At 40.5% G+C, this 27,225-nt stretch overlaps 1 protein-coding gene and 1 pseudogene across 9 annotated transcripts in view; one reads left to right on the forward strand and one right to left on the reverse strand.

The window, feature by feature from the left end:
* hdx (highly divergent homeobox) overlaps window positions 1-27,225 on the reverse strand; it is an 88,492-nt gene that overhangs the window by 60,490 nt on the left and 777 nt on the right. For 3 of the 9 annotated variants that reach the window (XM_087992200.1, XM_087992201.1, XM_043704410.2), the window contains exon 2: window positions 23,519-23,629. The exons of 1 other annotated variant lie outside the window; for it this stretch is intronic. In XM_087992200.1, the coding sequence (XP_087848326.1) occupies window positions 23,519-23,542 (24 nt within the window). In that variant the 5' untranslated portion in view covers window positions 23,543-23,629. Of the gene's footprint in view, window positions 1-3,962; window positions 3,986-5,499; window positions 5,571-14,429; window positions 14,514-23,518; window positions 23,630-27,225 lie in introns of those variants that run through there. 5 more of the 9 variants (XM_087992199.1, XM_087992197.1, XM_087992196.1 and 2 more) reach the window with 5 other exon arrangements.
* On the forward strand, window positions 5,863-14,728 carry LOC148148836 (uncharacterized; annotated as a pseudogene).

Below are 27,225 nucleotides of genomic sequence, written 5' to 3' on the forward strand. Positions count from 1 at the left end.
CCTAAACAACTGTACCAGAGCTCATTAAGTTGCCAGTCCTGTCCCTCCCTTAGCCAAGTTTCTAAACCAGCTATAATATTCCAGTCCTACATACGTATCCACGCCTTGAGTTCATCTGCCTTACCGGTCAGCTCTCTTGCATTAAAATAAATTCAACATGCAGTGTTCCAGACTGACCTGTCTCTTCAACTCATTATTTCTGATTACTATATCTCCTTCAAGCCTGGCACTTGCCTTCCTGCTATTGAGGATCCTAACCCCTGCCAATCTAGTTTAAACCCTCCCTTGCAGCACTAGCAAGCCTGGCCGCCAAAATATTGGTCCCCCTCCAGTTCAGATGCAAACCATCCTTCTTGAACAGGTCACCTCTGCCCCAGAAACGATCCCAATGATCAAAAAATCTGAATCCCTGCCCCCGTACCAATTCTTTAACCATGCATTCATCTGCCATATCCTCCTGTTCTTACCCTCACTAGCACAAGGCACTGGAAGTAATCTGGAGGTTATCACCAATGAGATCGTGGTTTTTAACTTTTTTCCCAGCTCTCTATAATCACTCTGCAGGAACTCATCCCTATTTCTATCTGTGTAATTTGTGCCAACATGCACAATGACTTCTGGCTGCTCACCCTCCCTTGAGTTCAGAGATGCCCTGGACCCGGATATCTGGGAGGCAACACACCATCCTGGATTCCTATTTGCAGCCAGAAAATCTCTTATTTGTCCCTCTAACTATAGAGTCTCCTATCACTAAGGTCCTGTTTACCTTTCCCTGCTGTGTTCCACAGCCAGTCGTAGTGCTACCAACCTAGCTACTGCTGCTTTCCTCCGAACGTTCATCTATCCAAACCCCCTCCCACACCACCGACAGTATCCAAAACGGTCTACTTGTTTTCAATGCGAATGACCACAGGGGATTCTTGCAGTCTCTGCCTACTCCCTTTGCCTTTCCTGGTGGTCACCCAGCTACGCTCTGCCTGCATCTTAGGTGGGACCACCTCACTAAAACTTTTGTCGATGAAGCACTCAGCATCTTGGACGATACTTAATGCATTCAGCTCCAGCTCCCCAACATGATCTCCAAGGAGCTGCAACTGGGTGCACTTCCCAGGGGTGTCATCAAGGACAATGGAAGTCGCCCTGAGTTCCCACATCCTGCAGGAGGAACAAGTGACTCCACTAATTGCCAACTTAACTGCTGTAAAACAAAAAAGTTAAAAGTACTTTCCTTGAGCTTACCTGTACTTTTTGCTGAGCCGCTGCTCTCCAAAGCCTCTCGAGCCAAAGCCTTACTTCTTACTCTGCTATCAACAAATTTTGCAATAACACATCTTCTAATGCCTAGGAGCTAAAGATTACACTAGGTAAAAACAATGACTGCAGATGCTGGAAACCAGATTCTGGATTAGTGGTGCTGGAAAAGCACAGCAGTTCAGGCAGCATCCGAGGAGCAATTAAAATCGACGTTTCCGGCAAAAGCCCTTCATCAGGAATACAGGCAGAGTGCCTGAAGGGTGGAGAGATAAATGAGAGGAGGGTGGGGGTGGGGAGAAAGTAGCATAGACTACAATAGGTGAGTGGGGGAGGGGATGAAGGTGATATGTCAGGGAGGAGGGTGGAGTGAATAGGTGGAAAAGAAGATAGGCAGGTAGGACAAGTCATGGGGACAGTGCTGAGCTGGAAGTTTGGAACTGGGGTGAGGTGGGGGAAGGGGAAATGAGGAAACTGTTGAAGTCCACATTGATGCCCTGGGGTTGAAGTGTTCCGAGGTGGAAGATGAGGCGTTCTTCCTCCAGGCGTCGGGTGGTGAGGGACTGGCGGTGAAGGAGGCCCAGGACCTCCATGTCCTCGGCAGAGTGGGAGGGGGAGTTGAAATGTTGGGCCACAGGGCGGTGTTGTTGACTGGTGCGGGTGTCCCAGAGATGTTCCCTAAAGCGCTCTGCTAAGAGGCGTCCAGTCTCCCCAATGTAGAGGAGACCGCATCGGGAGCAACGGATACAATAAATAATATTGGTGGATATGCAGGTAAAACTTTAACGGATGTGGAAAGCTCCTTTGGGGCCTTGGATGGTGGCGAGGGAGGAGGTGTGGGCACAGGTTTTGCAATTCCTGCGGTGGCAGGGGAAGGTGTCAGGACGGGAGGGTGGGTCGTAGGGGGGGGCGTGGACCTGATCAGGTAGTCACGAAGGCGGAAAGGGGTGGGGAGGGAAATAGATCCCTGATGGGGGGGGTCCGTTTGGAAGTGGCGGAAATGGTGGCAGATGATTTGGTTTATGCGAAGGTTGGTAGGGTGGAAGGTGAGCACCAGGAGCGTTCTGTCCTTGTTACGGTTGGAGGGGTGGGGTCTGAGGGCGGAGGTATGGGATGTGAATGAGATGCATTGGAAGTCATCTTTAACCACGTGGGAAGGGAAATTGCGGTCTCTAAAGGAGGCGGCCATCTGGTGTGTTCTGTGGATTACACTAAACAATTGTAAAATTCTGTACTTTGTGATGACTGTAATATTGTGTCAAATTATACTAACTTTGGTCTAGTCAAAAAGATTCTTGTTAAATGGTAGAAATGGTCAAAGAGTGAAGAGATTGAAATATAGCTTCCCAAATAGTTCATGAATTCAAATTACTCAAAAGTGCACTCCGACTTTCAGTCGCTAGAGTTTTCCTCAACTGAATTTAGAAAATCTGAATAACTCAATCTGCTTTTTGAAAGTTGATAAATACAGTAACTTCTGGTTACCTTTCCCCACCCATTGAAAAAAAGTGCCGTTGTGTAATGTCCTCTGGTCATGAAAGGCATCACAAATCACTTTTTATAGCTAATTATGTACTTTTTGAAAATGCTCACACATAGGCAATATGACAGTTAATATGTATACAGCAAAATCCCACACACAATGTGATAATGGCCAAATACTTTGCTTTATGCTGACTGAGTTAAAATAGGAATTAGAAGACAAAGATAAATCCGCTGTATTTCTTTGAAATAGCATAGAGGGATCTTATCCATCAATATTAGAGGGCAGATGGGGCTTCAGTTTATTGCATTCAAAAAGCAAGACTTGATACAGTGCAATACTCCCTCAACACTAGGCAGCTTTAGTATTTGTGCTCAGAACTAGAATGACACACAGGTACTGTAGGTTCAAGTGACAAAATGTTTAGAGTTAGCTTTGTTAGTTATTTAAGGCCATTTAAGTCGAGACCAAGAGATGACAAGATCAAGACATGATTGTAGGAGTATGCAGTTAAGAGTTTATATTGAGAAACAAGTCTGGGGGAGACCAGAGGATAATAAAATCAGAATCAGTGTGAGCTGTGTATGGAGACTGTAATCGTGGATGATGAGAATTTAATCACTGTAGATATCAATGGGGAGTCAATTACCACAAACTAAAAGGAGGAAAGGATGAAGGATATTTTTATATATGGATAGGACTTGGTTACAGTTGCAAGTAAGAATTTTAAATGAGATGCAAGAGAGGCGATCAAGGCAAGCTGCTTAAAAATGCTGATAGTAGGGGAAAGGTCTTGGTGTTGGTAATTTCAGCTCTGGCTTTAAAAATATCATTTTTACTTCAAGTATTTTTATTGTTTGGCATTCTATGAGAGGATAGGCATCACACTTAACTATTTATTGTTGACCCCATTTCCCTTCTACCTGAAGCCATTTCATAATGGTCTTTCGCCTTTGTTTTTTTTTCACCTAAGCTTAGCATGTAGAAAAATATTACCAGCCACATAACTTTTAAATAGGTTTTATCAAAATAAACTCACCAAACAATTTCAAAGAAAACAAATGTGAATTGAACAAGCTATAACTGATAACACAAAGGAAAAGCACTGTTAATTAATGCACAAATCTATCATATTTACACTTCCATCCACTGCAAAACATCCGAGACTTTCCAAAGTTCAACACTTGTTTGTCTCCACATAAGGTCTACTATAACCCTCATAACATACCAGATTCAGTCCTTGAATCCTTGGTCTATGTTGGTCAGATCATCCAGACTGCCAGGTTTCATCACTGTTACCAACCAAAAACATGAACTATTGTTTTGGCTTCTGAACCAGACCGACTAGCCCCCACTTGAAGTGTATCAACTAAAAATGGGAGAATGACATAAATGCAATCCTTTCAATTTAATACCACGCAGTGATATGCACATTCCTTCACAAAATGATATTTGGACTAGTGAGAAGAATTTGTTGTGTATTTAATATGCACATCAGTAAATTATTGGTTTTACTGTCATTGGAGAGGCTGAATTTGGTACTTTGCATGAATTAATGCTTCACAGCTACTATTATGGTCAATTGTTATGTGAATGCTGAAATAATAATGGGACTTTGTCTATTTATTTTTTTTTTACAAACATATCCATGTCTGGACCTAACTAAGGGACAGGATTGTCATAGAGTCAGAGATGTACAGCATGGAAACAGACCCTTCGGTCCAACCCGTCCATGCCGACCAGATATCCCAACCCAATCTAGTCCCACCTGCCAGCACCCGGCCCATATCCCTCCAAACCCTTCCTATTCATATACCCATCCAGATGCCTCTTAAATGTTGCAATTGTACCAGCCTCCACCACATCCTCTGGCAGCTCATTCCATACACATACCACCCTCCGCGTGAAAAGATTGCCCCTTTAGTCTCTTTTATATATCCTTCCTCTCTCACCCTAAACCTATGCCCTCTATTTCTGGACTCCCCCACCCCAGGGAAAAGACTTTGTCTATTTATCCTATCCATGCCCCTCAATTTTGTAAACCTCTACAAGGTCACCCCTCAGCCTCCGACGCTCCAGGGAAAACAACCCCAGCCTGTTCAGCCTCTCCCTATAGCTCAAATCCTCCAACCCTGGCAACATCCTTGTAAATCTTGTAATTGTTTTGTTGCTTCTGTTTGTAATGTGTGTATAATTAAGATTTACAAGGCAAGCTTGTTTATAATAAAAAGTTGTTAATGTTTTAGACACCTGAAACACCAAAAGAAGAGATTACTTGGTTATTTAAAACTGAACTTGTAACTCTCAAGGAAGCCTTAAAACTATCAACCAACCAAACCTCGAACAGGCTGTCCTCAAAAACAAGGGACACAATTACTCAATTCAGACAAAAACGATCCTTACCTAGCCAAAGATAGAACTGGCAGGGGTTGTATCCCAACAAGGGATCTCCCACATCCTTGGAGCATTGAACTCGAGAGACAAGTTCTGGCTGTCCTAATCATCCAAAAAAGAGGATGGCAATACTAATTAACAGCCAAGAGGCAAACATCTCCAAAAAAAAAGGACAAATTCTCTATCAAAAGGTTAAACTGAAAGACAAATAATAATGTCTCTTAATGTCTATCAATAACTACATTTTAATGCAGTGATAGTATTACTACTTAAGGCCAGAGGGTCCAGGTTCAAGTTCAATCTGCAAATCTTTGTCATTATATGTCGAAATAGCTTGCTTAAAAAATTAAGAACTGTATACATTAACATGCCTTATACTCATCTCCTTCCAGTGAAAAGACAGCATACATGCTTCAGAGGTGCCTTGTAATGCCTGTTGTAACTAGAGATAGACAAAGGATGACAAAGAATAGAAGACATCACATCACTATTTGCAGCGCAGCAGAATGGAGGAAGCCACATCACTTCAAACACACATCATACATTGTCCAACAACTCAACCTTCCCTAGCAAGATGGAAGGGTTGCAGTTAAAAGTAAAAGTAATTCTCCTCCATTCAGCCTTTGAGCTGGTGAGACTATATGGACCATTACTCTATCAAATGGAAACATATGAAATAGAAGCATAAGGCCACCATTCAGCCACACATACCTACGCCACCGTTCAGCAAGATCATGACTGGTTTGTGTCAGATTTCACATTCCTATCCACCTCGAACACCTTTGATTTCTGCAAGGTTTGTAGCTCAGGTTGAGGTTTAGGGTGTAGGTTTGCTCACTGAGCTGTAGGTTTGATATCCAGACGTTTCATTATCTGGCTAGGTAACATCATCAGTGGCAACCTCCAAGTGAAGCGAAGCTGTTGTCTCCTGCTTTCTATTTATACGTTTGTCCTGGATGGGGTTCACGGGGTTTGTGGTGATGTCATTTCCTGTTCATTTTCTGAGGGGTTGATAGGTAGATCTAGATGTTGTGTGTTTGTTTATGGCGTTGTGGTTGGAGTGCCAGGCCTCTAGGAATTCTCTGGCATGACTTTGCTTAGCCTGTCCCAGGATAGATGTGTTGTCCCAGACGAAATGGCGGTTTTTTTCATCAGTGTGTAGGGCGACGAGGGAGAGAGGGTCGTGTCTTTTTGTGGCTAGCTGGTGTTCATGTATCCTGGTGGCTAACTTTCTTCCTGTTTGTCCTATGTAGTGTTTGTGGCAGTCCTTGCATGGAATTTTGTAGACGACGTTGGTGTATTTAGTCAGTGTTTGTTGGTTTTCTGTATATGTAATTTTGTTTCCTAGTTGTGGGGTCGGGTCTAGCGCCACCTGTTGGTAAGTGTTGGTGTCTGCGAGTAGTACATTGGCTTTCTCTATGTAGTCCCTTCTATTCAGGATGACTGTGAGCCGACCTGTGAGCGTATACAGAAAACCGATAAACACTGACCAAATACTTAAGTACACCAGCAACCATCCTAACACACACAAACGAAGCTGTATCAGAACACTATTCCAACGAGCCACCACACACACTGCAGCACAGATGAACTTCGGAAAACAGAGGAGAACCACCTATACAGCGTATTCAAGAAGAACGGATACTCAAAAAATACAGTCCGCAGATTCCTCAAGAACAAACCACTACAAACAGACCAAAAACACAGCCAGAAACCCTAACCACCTTACCATACAAAGAAGTTTCAGAAATGACAGCCAGACTACTAAGCCCCCTCAGAATCCCAGTAGCACACAAACCCACCAACACTCTCAAACAAAAACTAACAAACTTAAAAGACCCAGTACAAGCCATGGACAAAACCAACGTCGTCTACCAAATTCCATGCAAGGACTGATACAAACACTACGTAGGACAAACAGGAAGAAAGTTAGCCACCAGGATATATGAACACCAGCTAGCCACATAAAGACACGACCCTCTCTCCCTCGTAGCCCTACACACGGATGAAAAAAACCACCATTTCGTCTGGGACAACACATCTATCCTGGGACAGGCTATGCAAAGACATGCCAGAGAATTCCTAGAGGCCTGGCACTCCAACCACAATGCCATAACAAACACATAGACCTAGATACCATCTATCAACCCCTAATGAAACAAACAGGAAATGACATCACCACAAACCCCGTGAACCCCATCCAGGACAAACATAAATAGAAAGCAGGAGACACCAGCTTCGCTTCACTTCACTTGGAGGTCACCACTGATGATGTTGCTGAAAATGTGTTGCTGGAAAAGCGCAGCAGGTCAGGCAGCATCCAGGGAACAGGAGAATCGACGTTTCGGGCATAAGCCCTTCTTCAGGAGAAGGGCTTATGCCCAAAACGTTGATTCTCCGGTTCCCTGGATGCTGCCTGACCTGCTGCGCTTTTCCAGCAACACATTTTCAGCTCTGATCTCCAGCATCTGCAGTCCTCACTTTCTCCACCACTGATGATGTTGCCTAGCCAGGTAATGAAACATCTGGATATCAAACCTACAGCTCTGCGAGCAAACCTACATCCTAAACCTTTGATTTCCTTTGTCTAGAAACAAACAAATTACCTACCTACCTGTCAAAAATATTTATAAGCACCATCTCTGCCGCCTTCTGAGGAGCAGAGTCCCAAAATCACATAACCTTCACTGAAAAAAAATTCTCAACTCTGCCAAAGGGCAAATCGAATTTGAAAACAGTGAGCCTCGTTCTGGACTGACCCACAAATAAAATCAATTCCTTCCACGTGTACCTTGTGAAGACCATTCAGGATCTGACAAGCTTCAATCAAGTCACCCTTCACTCTTAAGCTCCAGTGGAAACATGTCCAGCTTATCTCCATAAAACAATCCATACAGGGCTATCAATGTAGTAAACCTCCAATGTATTTACAAGCTCCTTAAATAAGGAAACCAAAAGTGCACACTAAATTTAAAAAGATGATCTCATCAATAACTTGAATAACTGATGCAAAACATGATTACTTCCATGTTCAAGTTCTCTCGTATCAAAAAGGTGAGCAGACCATTAGCCTTCCTGACAGGTGCTGTAATCTGCACAGAAATGTTTTAATTGATCCACGAGGAACACTTGAATCCCTCAGAACCACAGATTTCTGCAGTCTTGTGCCACTGGAGTAACACAATGCTTTTTCATTCTTCCTGTCAAAGTGAACAATCGCACATTTTCCCATGTCATACTCAATATGCCAGATTTCTTGCCCAAATTATTCAATCTATATATCTGCAACCTTCCTGACTCTTCTTCACAGCATATTTTCCTGGCTATGTTAGTGTTGTCTGCAGATTTAGCTACGATGCCTTTGCTAGCCTCACCCAGGTCATCGATGTAAATTGTACAAAGTGGAGTCCAGAGCACCTGCAGGACTTCACTTGCTACATCCTGCTAAACAGACAAAGACCAATTTATACACACTCAACTAATCTTCTATCCATGCTAATACACCACCATGAGCTTTTATTACACAGTAAACGTCAACGTCGCACCTCATGTGTCTGAAAATCCAAATACAGGCAGTCCCGGGTTGGGAATGGTTCGGTTATGGAGTCCTTTTACAAGTTGATTTGTACACAAGTCAGAACAGAATGTAAAACAGCCGTAAGTACAGGAAATGTTTGTATATCAAGTCTTTAAAATTACACCCCTGTATGCGACTGCATCCATAAATATGAGCATTCATAATTTGGGGACTGCATGTACAGTATATCTACAGGCTTGCTTTTATTCACAATTCAAGGTCCTCTTTCAAAGAATGCCAAAAAATTTGTTAAGCATGATTTCCCTTTGGTGAGTTTTCTTAAGTGCACAGTTATAATCTTTGATTATTGATTCCAACTCCTTCCAACGATAGAAGCCAAGATAACTGGATTACAGTGTTGTTTAGTGCCTCCACCTCCTGTTAAAAATAGAGAACTCACATTTGCTACTTTCCAGTCTGATGGAATTTTTCATGAATCTAGGAAAATTTGGGAAATGAATACTAATGTCTCAATTAGCACGAGCATTCTATTTTAAGACCTGACGATGAGGCCCACTGGGACCTGGAGACTTGTCACCTGAAGATCCTTCTATTGCTGGATGTTTTGGCATCCTGTGCAGCAAAAACAAATGCAAAATATTTGTGCATTTCATTACTATTACCTTATTGCCTACTATTAACTCACTATTCTCACTCCAGTTTTTAACCACTCACTTCACAAAATCTTATCCTTCATAAATACCTGCAGAAACTCTTGCTGTCTATTTCTACTTGCCTAGCTAGCTTCTTCTGGTCATACTCTCATTTCTGTGGCCTCTTTAACATTTCTGTCATTTTTGCTGTTCTTTATATTCTAATCAATCATCTGGCCTTCCACTCATTTTTGCGCAATTATGGGTTGCGCAGCTTCTTCCTTAATTTTGACAGTTTCTTTAACTTCTTTAGTTGACCATGATAGTAGTTCTCCTTTATAATTTCTCTTTATATAGAAATAGATTTATTCTGATATTCTTAAATACGCTCTTAAATGTCTGCCACTGTGTCTTTATTCATCTATCCCGAACCTAGTACTATATTCTAGTTCATCACAGCTTGCTTAGGTTTCATGCCTACGTAACTGTCCTCATTTAGGGTTTGAATCTCAAACCGAATCTTGTGCCTTTCCAAAAAATGTAAAATTCAAATCATAACGTGGTCATGGTTACATAGGGATGCCTTTTTTTTTAGGAACTGATGACACATATATCCTCTACAATGAAGACTAATTTACCATCTTATTGCATCTTCCATTTTCTTATTTTCCAGTAATTCTCCGGTCTCACATTCTTTAGGACCAATGTTCACTACGTTTAATTTTCTTTAAATATTTAGAGAAATTCTTAATATCAGTTATTACATTTCTGCATACCTTTCTCTCAGATTCTAACTTCTACCTCTTAACATTTTAGGTTTTTTTTGCTTTATTTAAAACTTTTTCTGTCCAGCTTCTTGACTTGCCACCTGCCTTTGCACAATTATGTTTTTTAATTTTAGTTTTATTTGATCTTTAACATTTCTAATTATCCATAGATGGTGGTTCTGTCCCTCGGGATTAACAACTATTCTGTGTTGGCACCACAACTTTCTGGGCAAGGATGAGAGGTAGGTGACATTGGCATCCCTTGGACAAATATTTTTAAAAATCTTTTCATTGCTCTGGGTTATACTTATTCCACCTATCAAATACTTGATAGCATTTTGTTGATTTTTCACGCTTTCTGAACTGGCATTATTCTATCAAGGTTCTCCAAGTTTAAAATTGGGACTCCTTCAGATTATCATTTACTTCATATTATCTATTACCATCACACTTTTACATATTTTTTTTAAATCTAAGTGGTCCTCTATAACTTCTGTTTTCCCTGTTCCTATCCACATGTGTATCTGGGCTCCTGTTCCAGACTCAAGTCCATTCAATCTATTCACACTTTTGCTTTTCTCCTTACTCCTCCTGAATTTTCTTCTATCGTAGATCTGCATTCACTTCTTCATTTTTAGTATCTCTGTCCTCCCAATTATGCATTCCAACTCTTCAGCATTCCTCTATTTTCTGCTTCTCTTGAACTGTCTTGTTAACTTATCAGACCATTTTCCTAACATCCAGTACTGGAGGAGCAGAAATTTCACCCAGTTAAATACTGAAAATATAATACACAAACATGGAACTTTTTAGCTCATCCATTGTTTCTTGTTCCTCCATCTTTCAAACAATTTTCTTAAGAGTTTTATTTTTAATACAATTATTTTTGAGACTCAGCATTTCTCACTGAATGGACACAAGAATTTGCATTTTAAAAGGTATTTCAATCCTTATCAATAGCTATACTTCTCAGCAGGATGTTGAAGTTGCACTTTAATATATACCTTTGCAACTGAGAAATAAAAAAATTACTTAGCTTAAGATGTTTTCCAAATAAATGAATATTGTAAAATGTTAATTTAACTTTTGTCACCTGTATATATAAAAGAGACCATTGGGTCAGTGAGGTAGTACTGGTTTGCTGCAACAAGTTAGCTAATTTCACTAAATTACTACCCCCTCATCGTTCCCCTCCTAGCCAACATAAGTTCTGCATTTCTTTTCCCCTTTCAGGTATGAATCCAATTCTATTTTGAAAGCCATGATTGCACCTTCTCCAATATCTTTTCAAGGCAGCACATTCCAGATTACAGTCACTCAATGCGTGAAAATAGAAAATAGTAGAAAAGATGCAGAAAATATTGAATACAAATGCACAAAGCCATTTAACGGCCAGTCCTATCTACTCTCATTTATAGAAAGCACAATTTAAAACTACCCAACCATCTCTATTATGTACTGCTAAATTTAACAATTTCATTTCATGTTATTTTGTTTCCTTGAGACCATTAAATAGTTTCATGTCAGAGCATCAATACAAAGTTAAGATTGCTAATATCAGTCTAGATATTGCAAACTGGATGGTCAAAATCAAAGTCATGATCCATGGCTGAAACCAAAAATGGAATTTAGTCGAGTCTCTCCTACTATCAATGCAAATTAGTTCACTTCTGCCATTTATGTACAATTTCTACTCAAAACTCAACATCTAAAAGTGTTGGAAAACCTCAGAAGATCTGTCAGCATTGAGGAGATAGAAACAGATTAAATGTTTCAAGTCCAATAGACTTCTTTGGGGGGAACCAAGATCCACGCTCAGACACGCATTGCCACAAATATATTTCCAATTGCTCCCTCCATCAGCACAGGCTCACACCATCTCAATCTCCTAGTCCTCAGTTCCATTTTATTCTTAATCAGTCAACACTAACAAAACACTCACTCACCCTTCCAGATGTTAAAACTGCAAGCTCTAAAAATTCTCTGATACTGATGTACCTCTGGATTCCGCCTCCCTTCCTAATCCATCTCTTAGTCTAATACTACTCTACGTGCATTCAACATCTTCCAAATCAATCCAACTTTAAAATTTTACATTATGAAACTTTTTTTAATTAAAATATTCAAAACATATGCAATTGTGTCATGGTTATTAAAACAGAACAGATGCTTAAGTTTAAAAACTATACACCTGTCGGTGTTGCATTCATTTTTTCTTTTGCTATACATGTTCTCCAAGAAGAATATTTAGATGAAACTAGAAATGCTAGGAGGAACCTAGCATCTCAATTATTGAAAACACCTAAAGCTGAATAATTGCTCACTCCTGTTGTATTTGCATGGATTTTCTTTATATAAATATTCATCTGTAGAAATATTCAGAATACTTTACAAAAGTAGGCTGAATATTACTTATCACTGAAAAAGCCTCAACAAACTTGCAAGCAAAGTATAGCAGTTAATAGGCTTTTGGCAATGTCATAAATGTCACCAAGAATTTCCAAGCAAACTGTTGTGATGGTTTAGTTGAGGGAAAAATGTTGGACTGGAAACCAGAAAAACATTCGCCCCTACTCTGATTAGTGCAGTGTAATCTTTTACATCCATCCAAAGGGCTGATAGTTTAATGTGCCATCTGTGTTTGTTGACATCTCTGTTTCATTAAGATGAATCACAAATTAATAACAATTCAAACCAGCAATCCAGAGAATGTGATTGTGAAATACACAAATGCAGCATCAGTGTTGTGGTCTCTGAAGGTTCTGGCTGTAGAACCTTTATTTTCTGTTGTGATGTTTCTATGTGGATGCCTACAATGTGAATTGCTGGCAAATTCATACAGTACTTTCAGACTGCCATTCTGCTACAAAATAACTATCAACATCAGCATCTCCTGACAAAAATGATATACACAAAAGACAGAAGCCCCGATGTAAATCTACTGGATTTGAGACAGAGAATTTCGTTTTGTTGGTCTTAGGAGATCCAAGTACATTAATATAAAGATAGTTCATTTGTATTTATAATTGATAATTATTTAAGTCAGTAGTGAGCAAGTCTCAAAAAAGTATAAATGGCACAAATATAGTCACTGCCAAGAATCAGAAAGAAGTTCCTTTTTGAAAAAATTCACAGTATCGGAAGCAATTTCTTTGACTGACTGCCTGTCGGCTACATTCCAGCATTGAGAAAAGACATCTGATTCAGCACAATTAGCATGTGGGTCTGACGTCAGCTTTTAAAAATAGCTGTTTGTCAGGGACACCTGCGAGGTTAAAGAAGCATGATCCCATAGTCTGTCAAAAGATATACAGTTGTTAAAACTGATGTATTTTTAACTTAAAAATGGTACTCAAGGTAAACTACAATGCACAAGATTGGTTTGAAAAAGAAAGGCTATATGCTCTACGGTGCATGAACACTGCCAATATAAAATGATGAACACTCAAGTGAGAGCCTGAATTAGTCGATGTAATGCATGACTGCTTCCTAACTCAAGCGTACAGGAAAGCCTTGGTAGGTAGTGCACATCTGACTTTGCAATGACAAATGCTGAAGATACCATCCAGGCAATTGAATCCACAACCGTGTAGAAGGCCACAGAATAATTGTTTTAACATTGTCAGCAGCCAGACACATAACTTTGAAGGTTACTGAGCTAGCAAGCCAGAAACCTGAGTTAATAAACTAGAGAATGAGAGGGCAAAACAGTTATACCATTGATCATTGGCTGCAATATGCAATATATGTGCAATATGTCCACATCCCAAATGAGAATGTAGAAAGGAGCATTTTTAACTTGGATAAAACAGGATTGTTCTCCTGGTTTTTACCAAATAGTTCCTTAAATGGTGAATAATGCAACATGAAATGGTGGAAAATGAAGTAAGGTTTGCAGCACTGTTATGGTCTATGACAACATGAATAGAACCAAAAAGCTGCCACTTCTGGTGAAGGAAAACAGGAAACGACATTGGTTTGTGAAGATCAAGTTGCTACCAACACAGTAAGAAGCTAATAGAATCCTCAGACGAATTCTAGCATATATGAGATGTGTCTCAGGAAAGTGGACAAAATGGAACAATGGAGACAGATAATTATCATCATTCCAGAAATTGTGCTGCACATGCAGTCATAGCTAGTCTCAAAAAAAAAAGAGACAAGCTGACATTCTTGCTTCCCAATACCATGGCTAAGCTCCAGCCAAAAAATCTGGGGTGAATAGGAACTTATAAATCGTCAGCAGCAAACTCTCGGTTATCAAGGCCATCAACAAAAAGCAAGAGTGAAACCCAACTGTTCTGCTAGCCATGTACATGAAGAAGGTAGCATGGAAGATGGTGTCAGAAGCCAAAATCACTGACCGGTTCCACAATGCTGGGTTCAAACAAGATAGGACTGCACAAGATGTCAACAACGAAGAGCAATGGAGTGATGCCAACCAGCCCAACGACAAAGCCTTTTCCCCCACCTGCAAGAGGCCAGGATGGAAATTTCAGCAGAGACAACCATGGAAACTTACATTAAGCTGGAAAACAGCACATGCTGCACAATGGAACTGACAAAGGAGGTAACTGCAAATGCTATACATTTTCAGCCAAGAAGTCAAATGACCCTGAAATATCCGAAGAATGCCCAGCTACGCACCTGCTTATTTGCCTAGGTGGAGCTGCAAAGATCATAGACTCTTGAGATTTTGCACAGCAACAAAAAACGCACTAGATATTTCACAGCACTGATAGCAAAATGGACTGTATCACGCTCATTCAAAAGATAGCGCACGAAACAGAAAAAGATTACCAAGTTTTTCCAGGAGCAAACTTGTAACTTTTTAAATTCCCTTTACTGTATGAAGTCAGGCTATTGCAAGGTGCAAATAAATTGAAAAATACAGGCAATTTTCATATATTTGATGCATCACTGTGTTTTCATTTTTTTCTAACATAGGTTGTACATAGGCAAAAATGGTATGCCAAGGAGCTGCCTTGGCTAACTCAAAGCTTTATTTAATGCAATTTTTTTTTGGTAAATCCATGCAATACAACTGTACCACAAACTGGAGCAGTTCTAGAAGGTGGGCAGTTAGCACCTTCACTGTGAAGCTATAGCTAGCCAGTAAAAGACATTCATAGAGCAATGTTCACATTTCTAGAATGAAATCACACAAGCTTTTAAAGGACTGAATGAAGATGACAAAGAATGTGTGTGGAGCTTTGTATTGCTTCATATTCAAGTCTAGGACTTAGGTAAATATCTCTATTCTCAGCATTTGACCTCAATTGAAGAACCCAACATATCATCTCCTATTGCAATAATTCCTAGATCATAGAATCCCTACAGTGTGGAACCAGGCCATTTGGCCCAACAAGTCTTCAAGAGTATCCCACCCAGATCCATTCCCCTCCTTTATTACTCTACATTTGCCATGACTAATGTGCCGAACCTACACATCCCTGAACACTATGGACAATTTAGCATGGCCAATTCACCCAACCTGCACATCTTTGGATTGTGGGAGGAAACCCACACAGACACAGGGAGAATGTCGTTTGAGGCTGGAATCGAACCCGGGTTCCTGACGCTGTGAGGGAGCGGTGCTAATCACCGAGCTGCCCCAAAGGAACACTGCCGCATAGTACAGTGAAATCATTATCTGCTTGATCAATATTGCAACACCATTTTCTATAAAACAAACCCTTCTCCTGCCTTGCCTGAAGATTCTGCACCTTGAACACTAAACTGCTACTTCTTCCCCTTCCTCAAATATGTCTGTGATAGCAATAATATCACATACCTAATGTGTTAATCAGTGCCCTCAACTCCAATACTCTTTCATCCAGCCTTGACATGCTCCTTTGTGCCTTAATTTGCCTATGATGTTCTGCCTTCCAAATTTTCTTCAACATTTGTTCAAGCATCACTCCCTATTTCACCTCCACTCAACATCTTACCCCTTGCCAAATTACTTTAAACCTCCACTAACAGCACCAGTAAACCTTTGACCTCTGCAAAGATGCTGTGCCTTCTAATATTCAGAATTAACTTCCCTGACTTATACAGGTCCCATCTGTCCCAGAATTAAAACCAGTGAAAAGTGATCATGGAATCTCAAGCTCTACCTCCTACAACCACTCTTCAGCCATGTAATCACCTGCTGTACCTATCTATTCACATACTCACTAGCAAATGGCACCATGAATAATCTTTGATGCCTTGCTTTACAATCTGCTTCCTGGTCCTCCCAAAGTCTGTTGAAGGACCCAATCAATCTTTCTGCTTATGTCATTGGCAACCAACATGAACCATGGCCTCCATCTGCATGACCTGCCCCTTCAGAATGCTATGCAGCCATACAGTGATATATTTTACCCTGGCTTCAAGGAGGCAATAGGAGAAAGGGAGGACTGCAGATGCTGGACATCAGAGCTGAAAATGTGTTGCTGGAAAAGCACAACAAGTCAGGCAGCATCCAAGGAGGAGAATCGACGTTTCGGGCATGAGCCCGAATCTTCATTCCTGAAGAATGGCTCATGCCCAAAACGTCGATTCTCCTGCTCCTTGGATGCTACCTGACCTGCTGCACTTTTCCAGCAACACATTTTCAGCTCCAAGGAGGCAATACACAATCCTGGAGTTTGTAGACAACAGCAGGTACCGGTCTTCACCGGTCTTCCTATTGTATTTAGGCTCCTACCACTATTGTTCTTACTCTTTTTCACCCCAACCCCCCCCTCCATCTAGACCCTGGCTGCACTCCTTTTTTATAAACAACTTCAGAAAATCCCAAAGCATCTTATAGCCAAATCAATATTTGGAGGTGTAGCCAATGCTATGTTGAAAATTGTTTGCTTTGTATTCGGCAAGGCCACAAAACCAGCAGTGAGAAATGAGTAGATAATCTGTTGCAGTGGCAATGGATAAAGGACACATATTGAGAACTCTCCTGCTTTCTGTTCCATAACATCATGGAATATTTAATGTCCATCTGAGAGGGTAACATGGCTCAATATGCCAAAGTACCTCAGGCAGTGTTGCACCCACTCAGTATTACAATGAAGTGTCAGTCTAGATTAGATTAGATTAGATTACTTACAGTGTGGAAACAGGCCCTTCGGCCCAACAAGTCCACACCGACCCGCCGAAGTGTAACCCACCCAGACCCATTCTCTTACATTTACCCCTTCACCTAACACTTCACCTAGCAATTTAGCATGACCAATTCACCTAACCTGCACATTTTTTGGATTGTGGGAGGAAACCGGAGCACCCGGAGGAAACCCACGCAGACACGGGGAGAATGTGCAAACTCCACACAGAGAGTCACCTGAGGCGGGAATTGAACCCGGATCTCTGGCGCTGTGAAGCAGCAGTGCTAACCACTGTGCTACCGTGCCGCCCAGTCTAAATTCTATACTTGGGATCCTTGAATAGGCCACCAACACAGGCATCTCACACAGTGTCCCCACTGAGCTGCAGTCGAAATAAGTTAGTTGGTATACAAAAAGTCTGATACTTTGTTGGGAATGAGGCAAAATTTGGTCATGAGGAATTGGAATTCTACAGACCTTGCACCAAGTGTACTCAAAGTCATACAGCAGAGCAAATCATTCAACCCACCAAAGCTATTTTAGATCTGATCCTACAAATCTTTCATAGAACTAGAAGCTCTCTGCAGGATTCATATTGTATGTTTATACACAAGCGTCCCGAGAGATATCAAGGACCCAATTAGAGGCCCAGGACTTGCACATCCATCATGGAGTGGAAGGGGGAATTAAAATGTTTGGCCACAGAGTGGTGGGTTTGTTTGGTGAGTGGGTCCGAGAGATGTTCTCTGAAACATTCTGCAAGTTTGCATCCTGTCTCCCCAATGCAGAGGAGACCACATCACGAGCAACAAACATGGTAGGTGATGTGTGTGTGTCAGTACAAATCTCTGTCGGATATTGAAGAATCCTCTGGGGCCTTGGACAGAGGGGAGGTGTTGGTGTGGGTGCAGGTTTTGCACTTCTTGCAGTGGAAGGTGAGTTGGTGAGTCAGAGGGAATTCTCCTTTGAATCCTCCCACATCCTCCAGATCAAAGGGTTAGCCATCTGCATCTGCAAGGGCCCCAGCTATGCCTACCTCTTCTTCAGATACGTGGAACAGTCCATCTTAGTCAGCTACGCCTGCACCATTCCCCACCTTTTCCTCCGCTACATCGATGACGGTATCGATGCCAACGTATGCTCCCACGAGGAGGTTGACCAGTTCATCAACTTCAAACACTTTCCACCCAGACCTCAAATTTACCTGACCATCTCAGACACCTCCCTCCCTTACCTGGATCTCTCCATTTCCATTTCCAGCAACTGACTCAACATGGCCAACTAGAATTAAGGAGAATCCAAAGGGGTTTTACAAATACATTAAGGACAAAAGGGTAACGAGGGAGAGAATACGGCCCCTCAAAGATCAGCAAGGCGGTCTTTCTACGGAACCGCAGAAAATGGGGGAAGATACTAAATGAGTATTTTGCATTATTTACTGTGGAAAAGGATATGGAAGATATAGACTGTAGGGAAATAGATGGTGACATCTTGCAAAATGTCCATATTACAGAGGAGGAAGTGCTGGATGTCTTGAAACGCATAAAAGGTGGATAAATCTCCAGGACCTGATCAGGTGTACCTGAGAACTGTGGGAAGCTAGAGAAGTGATTGCTGGGCCTCTTGCTGAGATATTTGTATCATCGATAGTCACAGGTGAGGTGCCTGATGACTGGAGGTTGGCAAATGTGGTGCCACTGTTTAAGGGTGGTAAGGACAAGCCAGGGAACTATAGACCAGTGAGCCTGATGCTGGTGGAGGGCAAAGTTGTTGGAGGGAATCCTGAGGGACAGGATGTACATGTATTTGGAAAGGCAAGGACTGATTAGGGATAGTCAACGTGGCTTTGTGCGTGGGAAATCATGTCTCTCAAACTTGATTGAGTTTCTTGAAGTAGTAACAAAGAGGATTGATGAGGACAGAGCAGTAGATGTGATCTATATGGACTTCAGTAAGGCATTCGACAAGGTTCCCCATGGGAGACTGATGAGCAAGGTTAGATCTCATGGAATACAGGGAGAACTAGCCATTTGGATACAGAACTGGCTCAAAGGTAGAAGACAGAGGGTGGTGTGAAGGGTTGTTTTTCAGACTGGAGACCTGTGACCAGTGGAGTGACACAAGGATCGGTGCTACATTTTGTCATTTACATAAATGATTTGGATGCGAGCATAAGAGGTACAGTTAGTAAGTTTGCGGATGACACCAAAATTGGAGGTGTAATGGACAGCAAAGAGGGTTACCTCAGATTACAACAGGATCTGGACCAGATGGGCCAATGGGCTGAGAAGTGGCAGATAGAGTTTAATTCAGATAAATGTGAGGTGCTGCATTTTGGGAAAGCAAATCTTAGCAGGATTTATACACTTAATGGTAAGGTACTAGGGAGTGTTGCTGAACAAAGACCTTGGAATGCAGGTTCATAGCTCCTTGAAAGTGGAGTCGCAGGTAGTTAGGATAGTGAAGGCGGCATTTGGTATGCTTTCCTTTATTGGTCAGAGTATTGAGTACAGGAGTTGGGAGGTCATGTTGTAGCTGTACAGGACATTGGTTAGGCCACTGTTGGAATACTGCGTGCAAGTCTGGTCTCCTTCCTATCAGAAAGAGGTTGTGAAACTTGAAAGGGTTAAGAAAAGATTTACAAGGATGTTGCCAGGGTTGGAGGATTTGAACTAAAGGGAGAGGCTGAACTGGCTGGGGCTGTTTTCCCTGGAGCGTTGGAGGCTGAGGGGTAACCTCATAGAAGTTTACAAAATTATGAGGGGCAAAGATAGGGTAAATAGGCAAAACTTTTTCCCTGGGGTCAGGGAGTCCAGAACTAGAGGGCATAGGTTTAGGGTGAGGGGGGAAAGATATAAGAGAGATCTAAGGGGCAACTTTTTCACACAAAGGGTGGTTCGGGTATGGAATGAGCTGCCAGAGGAAGTGGTGGAGACTGGAACAATTGCAACATTTAAGACACATTTGGATGGGTATATGAATAGGAAGGGTTTGGAGGGATATGGGCCAGGTGCTGACAGGTGGGACTAGTTTCAGTTGGGATCTCTGGTCGGCATGGACGAGTTGGACCGAAGGGTCTGTTTCTGCGCTGTACGACTCTATGGACATCTACTTCTAACCCACTGACTCTTACAGCTACCTGGACTACACCTCCTTTGACCCTGCCTCCTGTAAAAACACTATCCCTTATTCCCAATTCCTCCGTCTCCACTGTATCTGCTCCCAGGTGGACCAATTCCACCACAGAACTTTCCAAATGGCCTCCTCCTTCAAATTCCCCCTCCCACGTGGTCGATAATGCCCTCCAGTGCATTTCCTCCACTTCCTGCAACTCCGCCCTTGAACCCAACCCCTCCAATCGCTACAAGGACAGAACCCCCTGGTCCTCACTTCCACCCTGCTAACCTCCGCATATATAGCATCACCCTCCGCCATTTCTGCCACCTACAAAGAGACCCCACCACCAGGGATAGACTTCCCTCCCACCCCTATTTGCATTCCCTTTTCACTCCCTTCTCATACAATTTAAATATTGGTTTCCCTTATGCCTGTGAATTGATGAGTGCAAGGTGAAAAGTTTCAACAGAATGAATCTTTTCGCCATCAATACTCAAGTTCTATATTACTAAGACAACTGTTTATTAGGAGTTAGTGCCAAATGCTTCCTATTCTTCAACAATTAGCTACTATTTCAAAATCCAAATAAAGAAATCTGTCAAATTTCTGAAGGAAAGAAAACTGTAAATTAACTGTACTTTTGAAATTAATGCTCAATTATGAAATTATCTGTAAATGTAATTAGAAGCCCAATCTTGTCAACTCTTTTTGACCTTTACTTCTCTTCAAGTAGTCTACCTTGAACTGAAATTCTTGGATACAGGCATAAAACCATACAACAAAAGACTTCAATATATGGACTTCAATTGGCCGTTCAACAAGGTTCCTCATGGTTAGCAAGATTAGATCACACGGAATACAGGGAGAACTAACTATTGGATACAGAACTGGCTTAAAAGGTAGCAGACAAGAGTGCACTGGTGGAGGGTTGCTTTTCAGACTGGAAGCCTGTGACACTGGTGTGCCACAAGAATCAGTGCTGGGTCCACTGCCTTTCCTTATTTATTCAAGTGATTTGGATGTGAATATAGGAGATATTTGGATAAAGAGTTGAGCTGGAAAAAGCACAGCAGGTCAAGAGGAGAAGGGGAGTCGACGTTTCATATCGGAACTTTCAAGGTTTGATCTGAAACATTGACTCCCTTTCCCCTCTGCTGCTTGACTTGCTGTGCTTTTTCCAGCTCAACTCTTTATCCACTCTGACTCTCCAGCATCTGCAGTTCTCACTATCTCCATAGTTAGTAAGTTTGCAGATGACACCAAAATTGGATGTGCAGTGGACAACGAAGGTAACCTCAGCAGAACAGGATCTTAATCAGATGGGCCAGAGAGGCAGTTGGAGTTTAATTTAGATAAATTAAGGTTTTACATGTTAGAAAAGCAAAGCAGGGCAGGACTTATACACTTAATGGTAAGGTCCTGGGGTGTATTGCTGAATAAAGAGACCTTGGAGTGCAGGTTCATAGTTCTTTGAAAGTGGAGTCACAGGTAGATAGGAGAGTGAAGGCGGCGTTTGGTATGCTTGCCATTATTGGTCGGTTTGTTGAGTACAGCAGTTGGGAGGCATGTTGCGGCTGTATCCGACATTGGTTAGGCCACCTTTAGAATACTGCATACAAATTCTTGTCTGCCTGCTATAGGAAAGATGTTGTGAAACTACAAAGAGTTCAGAAAAAGTTTACAAGGATGTTGCCAGGGTTAGTGAGTTTGAGCTTTCAGGAGAGACCGAGGCTATTTACCCTGGAACCTCAGAGGCTGAGGTTTATAAAATCATGAGGCATGGAGGGATGAATAGACAAGGTCTTTTCTGCATGGTAGGGAAGCCCAAAGCTAAAGGGAGTAGATTTAAGTTGAGAGGAGAAAGATTTAAAGGAAACCTTCGGGGCAACATTTTCACACAGAGTGTGGTGCATGTATGGAATGAACTGCCAGAGGAAGTGGAGAGGGCTGGTACAATTACAATATTTAAAAGGTATCTGGATGAGTATATGAATAGGAAGGAGAAAGTGATGACTGCAGATGCTGGAGATCAGAGTCAAAAAGTGTGCACTGGAGAAGCACAGCCAGTCAGGCAGCATCCGAGGGGCAAGAGAGTTGACGTTTTGAGCAGAGCCTCCTCATCAGGAGATGAAGCTGTGCTTTTCCAGCGCCACACTTTTTGACATATGAATAGGAAGGGTTTAAGAGGGAAGTGGGACCAGATTAATTTAGGATATCTGGTCGGTATGGATGAGTCAGACCAAAAAATATGTTTCCATGCTGTATGACTCTGTGACATGTTGCATCTATGCAAAGGAGAAAGAATTTATCATGTCACAACCACCCCCTCATCACTATTACTTTTTCATGAAAGCAATTTGACTTAGTGTTTTATTAATAATAGACAACACTAATATGTTTTCCAACATAAAAAGTAAATACTGCATAATCTGGCCTACATCCATTTCTAAAAACTAATCTTCCTAGGTAATTATGGAATCACCCTTTTCTTCCTCCCTTTCCCCACACATACTGCATCCCCTGACTTAGAGTACTGTGTGGGGGCAGGGCCATTGAATATTTTTAGGGTGAGTTACATCAATTCTTGACTAACAAGGGAGTCAAGAGATTTGGGAGATAAACAGAAAAGTAAAGGTCACAATCAGATCAGCTACGATTTTAGCAAATGACAGAGAATGCTCGAGGAACTGATAGCCTACGGAAGCTTATGGTTCTTGTGTTCTTATGGAATTTGACTAGAACAAGGTACCTGAAATTAAACATCTGCTGCAGTAATGTCCTTCATTTGATGAAAGTAAAAAAGAAAAGTTTAGAGTGTCCAATCATTGCATCTTGGGCTGTATTTCCACTGTACTGTGGCATCAAAGTGAAGCAAACTGATTTGCAACATTTCCAAAATTATGGTATAGATCCACTTAGATATCAATCTTCATATCAATACAGCAACTGTTGTGTAAATACAGTTAAAGTTAACAGAAAGAAAGTTTATTGCTGTTGGATATATTACTGATTGATGACTTTTTTTGGTCAGCTGAAATACTGCCCACATTTCTAGCTTCCAGAAATGTCTATATTTCAGGTTTTAGGGAACAAGCCATTGTGAATAGTGTAATTATAAATTTTTCAAGTGCTAGGTGGCTTGGTAGGATCAAGGCAGTCCAGATTAATCTTTGATCTACTCTGATTAACAAATTCCTTCAAACACTATCAAGTTTACCTGGTCACATTTTGTAACAATTCAATCATACCTGCGGACAATCCCCCATTCTCATTGGCTCCCGACCCTCCTGTCACATTCGATCGAAGATAACTTTGTAAGACAAGACTGCTCCTCCACCTCGCACTGCACGGTTCCTCAGCTGGAGGTGAAACCAGTGGTTTTTAAATACAAAAAATACAACTGGTTTCTTCAAAAGGAGTAATTTTCAACATTTCAAAAGGTATGATTGAATGGTAACAGCATATTTGCACCCATGTTGAGGAAGAGATTGTGTTCTTTTATTTAAAGAAATGGACTTTTCCCAAGGCCCTGCCAAAGAAAATAAAATTATTCTTATTGCTCAATTACTGTGGCAAAGTGCAAGCCAGTATGTCACTCTTTTGGTTGTTGCAACTGCATTTTCAACTTACTATGACATGTTTCTTTAGGTAATAGACCATACCATATTTGGCATAGTTGTCTTATCACCCTGCAAACTTTGAGACAATGGCCCAAGTTTTCTGTTCACTGGAGAAAGGAAGAAACTTGTCCACTAGATCAAGTGACCTTTGAGTGGTTGAATTCCCCTATTAAAACATCATTTTCAATCTGGCATCATCTGTATGTAATCTGTGGCATTCAAGGATATTGGCTATTTGAGGACTTCAATCAGACTGAAGCATTCTCAAATGTAGAAGAGTTTTTTTAAAAAACAATATTTTTCCCTTTTTAAATTAACTTGGAAAGTAGCATAAAGTTTGGGTTACATGTGATTAATATAGGTGATATATTAAAACAAAACAAATGTTATTAATTAAAAAATCTATGGAATTTACCATGGAATAGAAATAATGACATCCTGGACTTCCAGAATGAGGTTTTCAGAACCAGAGAGGTTATTCGGCAACACTTATGACCAAGTCCAGCATTAAAAACCGCAGTAATCCTCCATCTCAACATGTTGTAACATGACCAATCATTTCCAGCTGGAATTGGGTATAAAATGTTCAGGTCAAATGACTGGTTTCTGTGCTGATGCATCTGCAAAAACTGCATTTGACGGACAAACAGGGTATCACTCACAGCGCGTTCAAATTTGTGTGTTTTACTAGGCATGTGCAAACACCTAAAGCTGCAGTGAGTTTTACACAGTAACTGTCTTGAGCACTACAAGTTTTATCATTAACACAATCAACTTCCACACCAAAGCATCCGATAGATCATAAACCACAACATGAACACAAACATGTCTCACGATTCTGCCTTGGAGGTTACAATTTCTTAAATGCCTCAACAAATAAATAGCTCAAAGATACCAGGCAAATTAACAATGTTAACCAAGCAATATTAATAATCAACACCAAGTCAATAATATATAAATTTTCAATTAGAAGCTTTGCATGTTAAAATGCTATTTATAGTTTAACACTTAAATCTCCAGAATACAAATAGACAAATACAAAACAGCTACTTCTGTTGCATTTATACCATATATTCAAAGAATAGTATGTGAATAATTTATAATTGTCAGAGGATGTAATACATAGTCAGCCATCCACTTAAGTTACTGAACAAATCAACAATTCGTACAGCTTAATTCATATTCCTTAATTCAAATGTATTCAGTGCAAAAAAGATGACTTGGCATTATCAGTGATTACAAGTTGAAACTGCAGAACACATTTCCTATTCCTCATTTTCTACTTGGCTGTACACATAACAGGCCAATTTACTCTGTATAAATGTAGATAAATATTTCACAGCAACCATAACTCCCAACAAACCCTATTCTCCTCTCAACCCTTACTAACCTACAACGACTCTAGGTGCAACAGGCTCACAACAATAAAATTCTCATCCTTTCAAGTCCTTCCATGGCTTTGCACCTCCCCATGTTTGAAACCTCCTGAACCCCAAAACAAAAGGCCTCAGCATACCTGAGATTTTTAAGTATTCTACCATTTGAATAGTTATTTTAGATACTTCAGCCCCAAGGTGTGGGCTCTCCTACTACCCCACTTCTCTCTCCTCTCTTTTAAAACTAATCTTTCTGAAAAGATTTGGTCACATGTCTGTGGATTTCCTTTTGTAGCTTAGTGTCAAATTTCGTTTGATATTGCTCTCATGAAGTGATTTTAGAACTACTGCAATATCTACTATATGGCTGCAAGCTGTTAGTGTAAAGACTGCATATATTAAGACGACACGATATTAAAGTTTTAACGAATTAACTGATTTAGGTAAACATCAGTGAAGAGCAACATAAGTAACTTCAGAATTTATTAGTAAGGACGAAAGAAAGGAAAGGATAATCTATGATGCCATCTAAATGATCATGAAATTATTGGTTTTCTCCTGCACTATACCATCCTTTCAATCCAGAAAGAAAAATTCAGTTATTCCCTTCATGTATTTAACCAGTTCCATTTTGAAGTCTATTCATGAATTTATATTCATCACCATAATATCAAATTGCATTCAAATTTCCATGAATTGCTGAATAAAAACATTCCACGTCCTTTTTCTTTGTCAGTTATATTAGATGTGTCCTCTGTTTATCGACACTTATTCCGCCACATAAAACAGATACTCTGAAAATATATAAATCAAACTCCTGGAACTCCCTATCTAAGAGCATTATGGGTCTATCACTCCAACCAGAAATTTAGCAGGGAGGGAATAAAGAGGTAAGTGACTATAACTTGTAAATGATTGTATTTTCTGTTTTGTTTTAAAATGCCAAACAATATTTAGCACTGCAAGCGGTTCAAAAATGTTTTGAAACAATTTAAAGGTTGGACCCAAAGCTGTGGAAGATACATTTTACTGGTAAGAAAAAGATTCAAAAGAAAACAAAGGAAAGCTAATTTAGCAAGTAGTAAAAACTAAACAGTAAACTTTCCTGTTCTAAAAGCAGACAAGTGCATGACAAACTGAACAGAGTGACAGGCAAGTTTTCCTTTACTTTGACACGAGAAAATGACATAACAAATCCAAATACTTCAAACAAACTTGACCTTCTCATTTCAAAAACATTATGCAAAATATTCATAGAGCTCTTTCCCACAAGTTTAAAAATAGTTGCTGCAAACTCTCTCGTAATATCTTCTATTGGCATGCACCACAATTACTTTCTTTAAAATATAGTTTTCATACAATGATTTACAAATAAACACTAACTTAAGATTTTTAGTAACTACAGTACGTAAGACAGATAAGTAACAAAAGTGGGTTTGGAGAACCAAAAGACTTAAGAGTAATCAAATTTGGTGTTACACAATAAACCATGCAGCACTGCATTGAATTGGATAGCAGTACTGCATGTTCAATTATATTGCGCTGCCTTAAATTATGTCAAGCTTGTAATTCTAAATTTGTTAAATTACATTGTTGGCTTCTAAACTGTAATACATAGTGTGCCAAGTTATATTTAATTGCACTGCACTTTACATGGGTGCTAAACTGCACCTTTATATACAAAATACATTCTATGATTTATGTCTTTGTCATTTGCAATGTTATTTTAAATCATCCTTGTTGGCTGCAGTTAATTTTGCACAATTGTAATATTACACATTAGGTTAAATTTTAAATGGGGGGGGGGGTCTATAATATAATAGATTATACTGTTAGAACATACTGTGTTGCCTGACATGTTGTATTTATATCAGACAAAATTCATTTTAGATATGGCATCGGATGTACAGTTTGTGGTGTTACATTTCAGTTAAAGTGTTGCACTTGTTAATTTACAGC

This window comes from Chiloscyllium plagiosum, unplaced genomic scaffold, assembly GCF_037043375.1.
Source record: "Chiloscyllium plagiosum isolate Xiang-an unplaced genomic scaffold, Cpla_swu_hap1 HiC_scaffold_11, whole genome shotgun sequence".
In the NCBI taxonomy this organism is placed as follows: Eukaryota; Metazoa; Chordata; class Chondrichthyes; order Orectolobiformes; family Hemiscylliidae; genus Chiloscyllium; species Chiloscyllium plagiosum.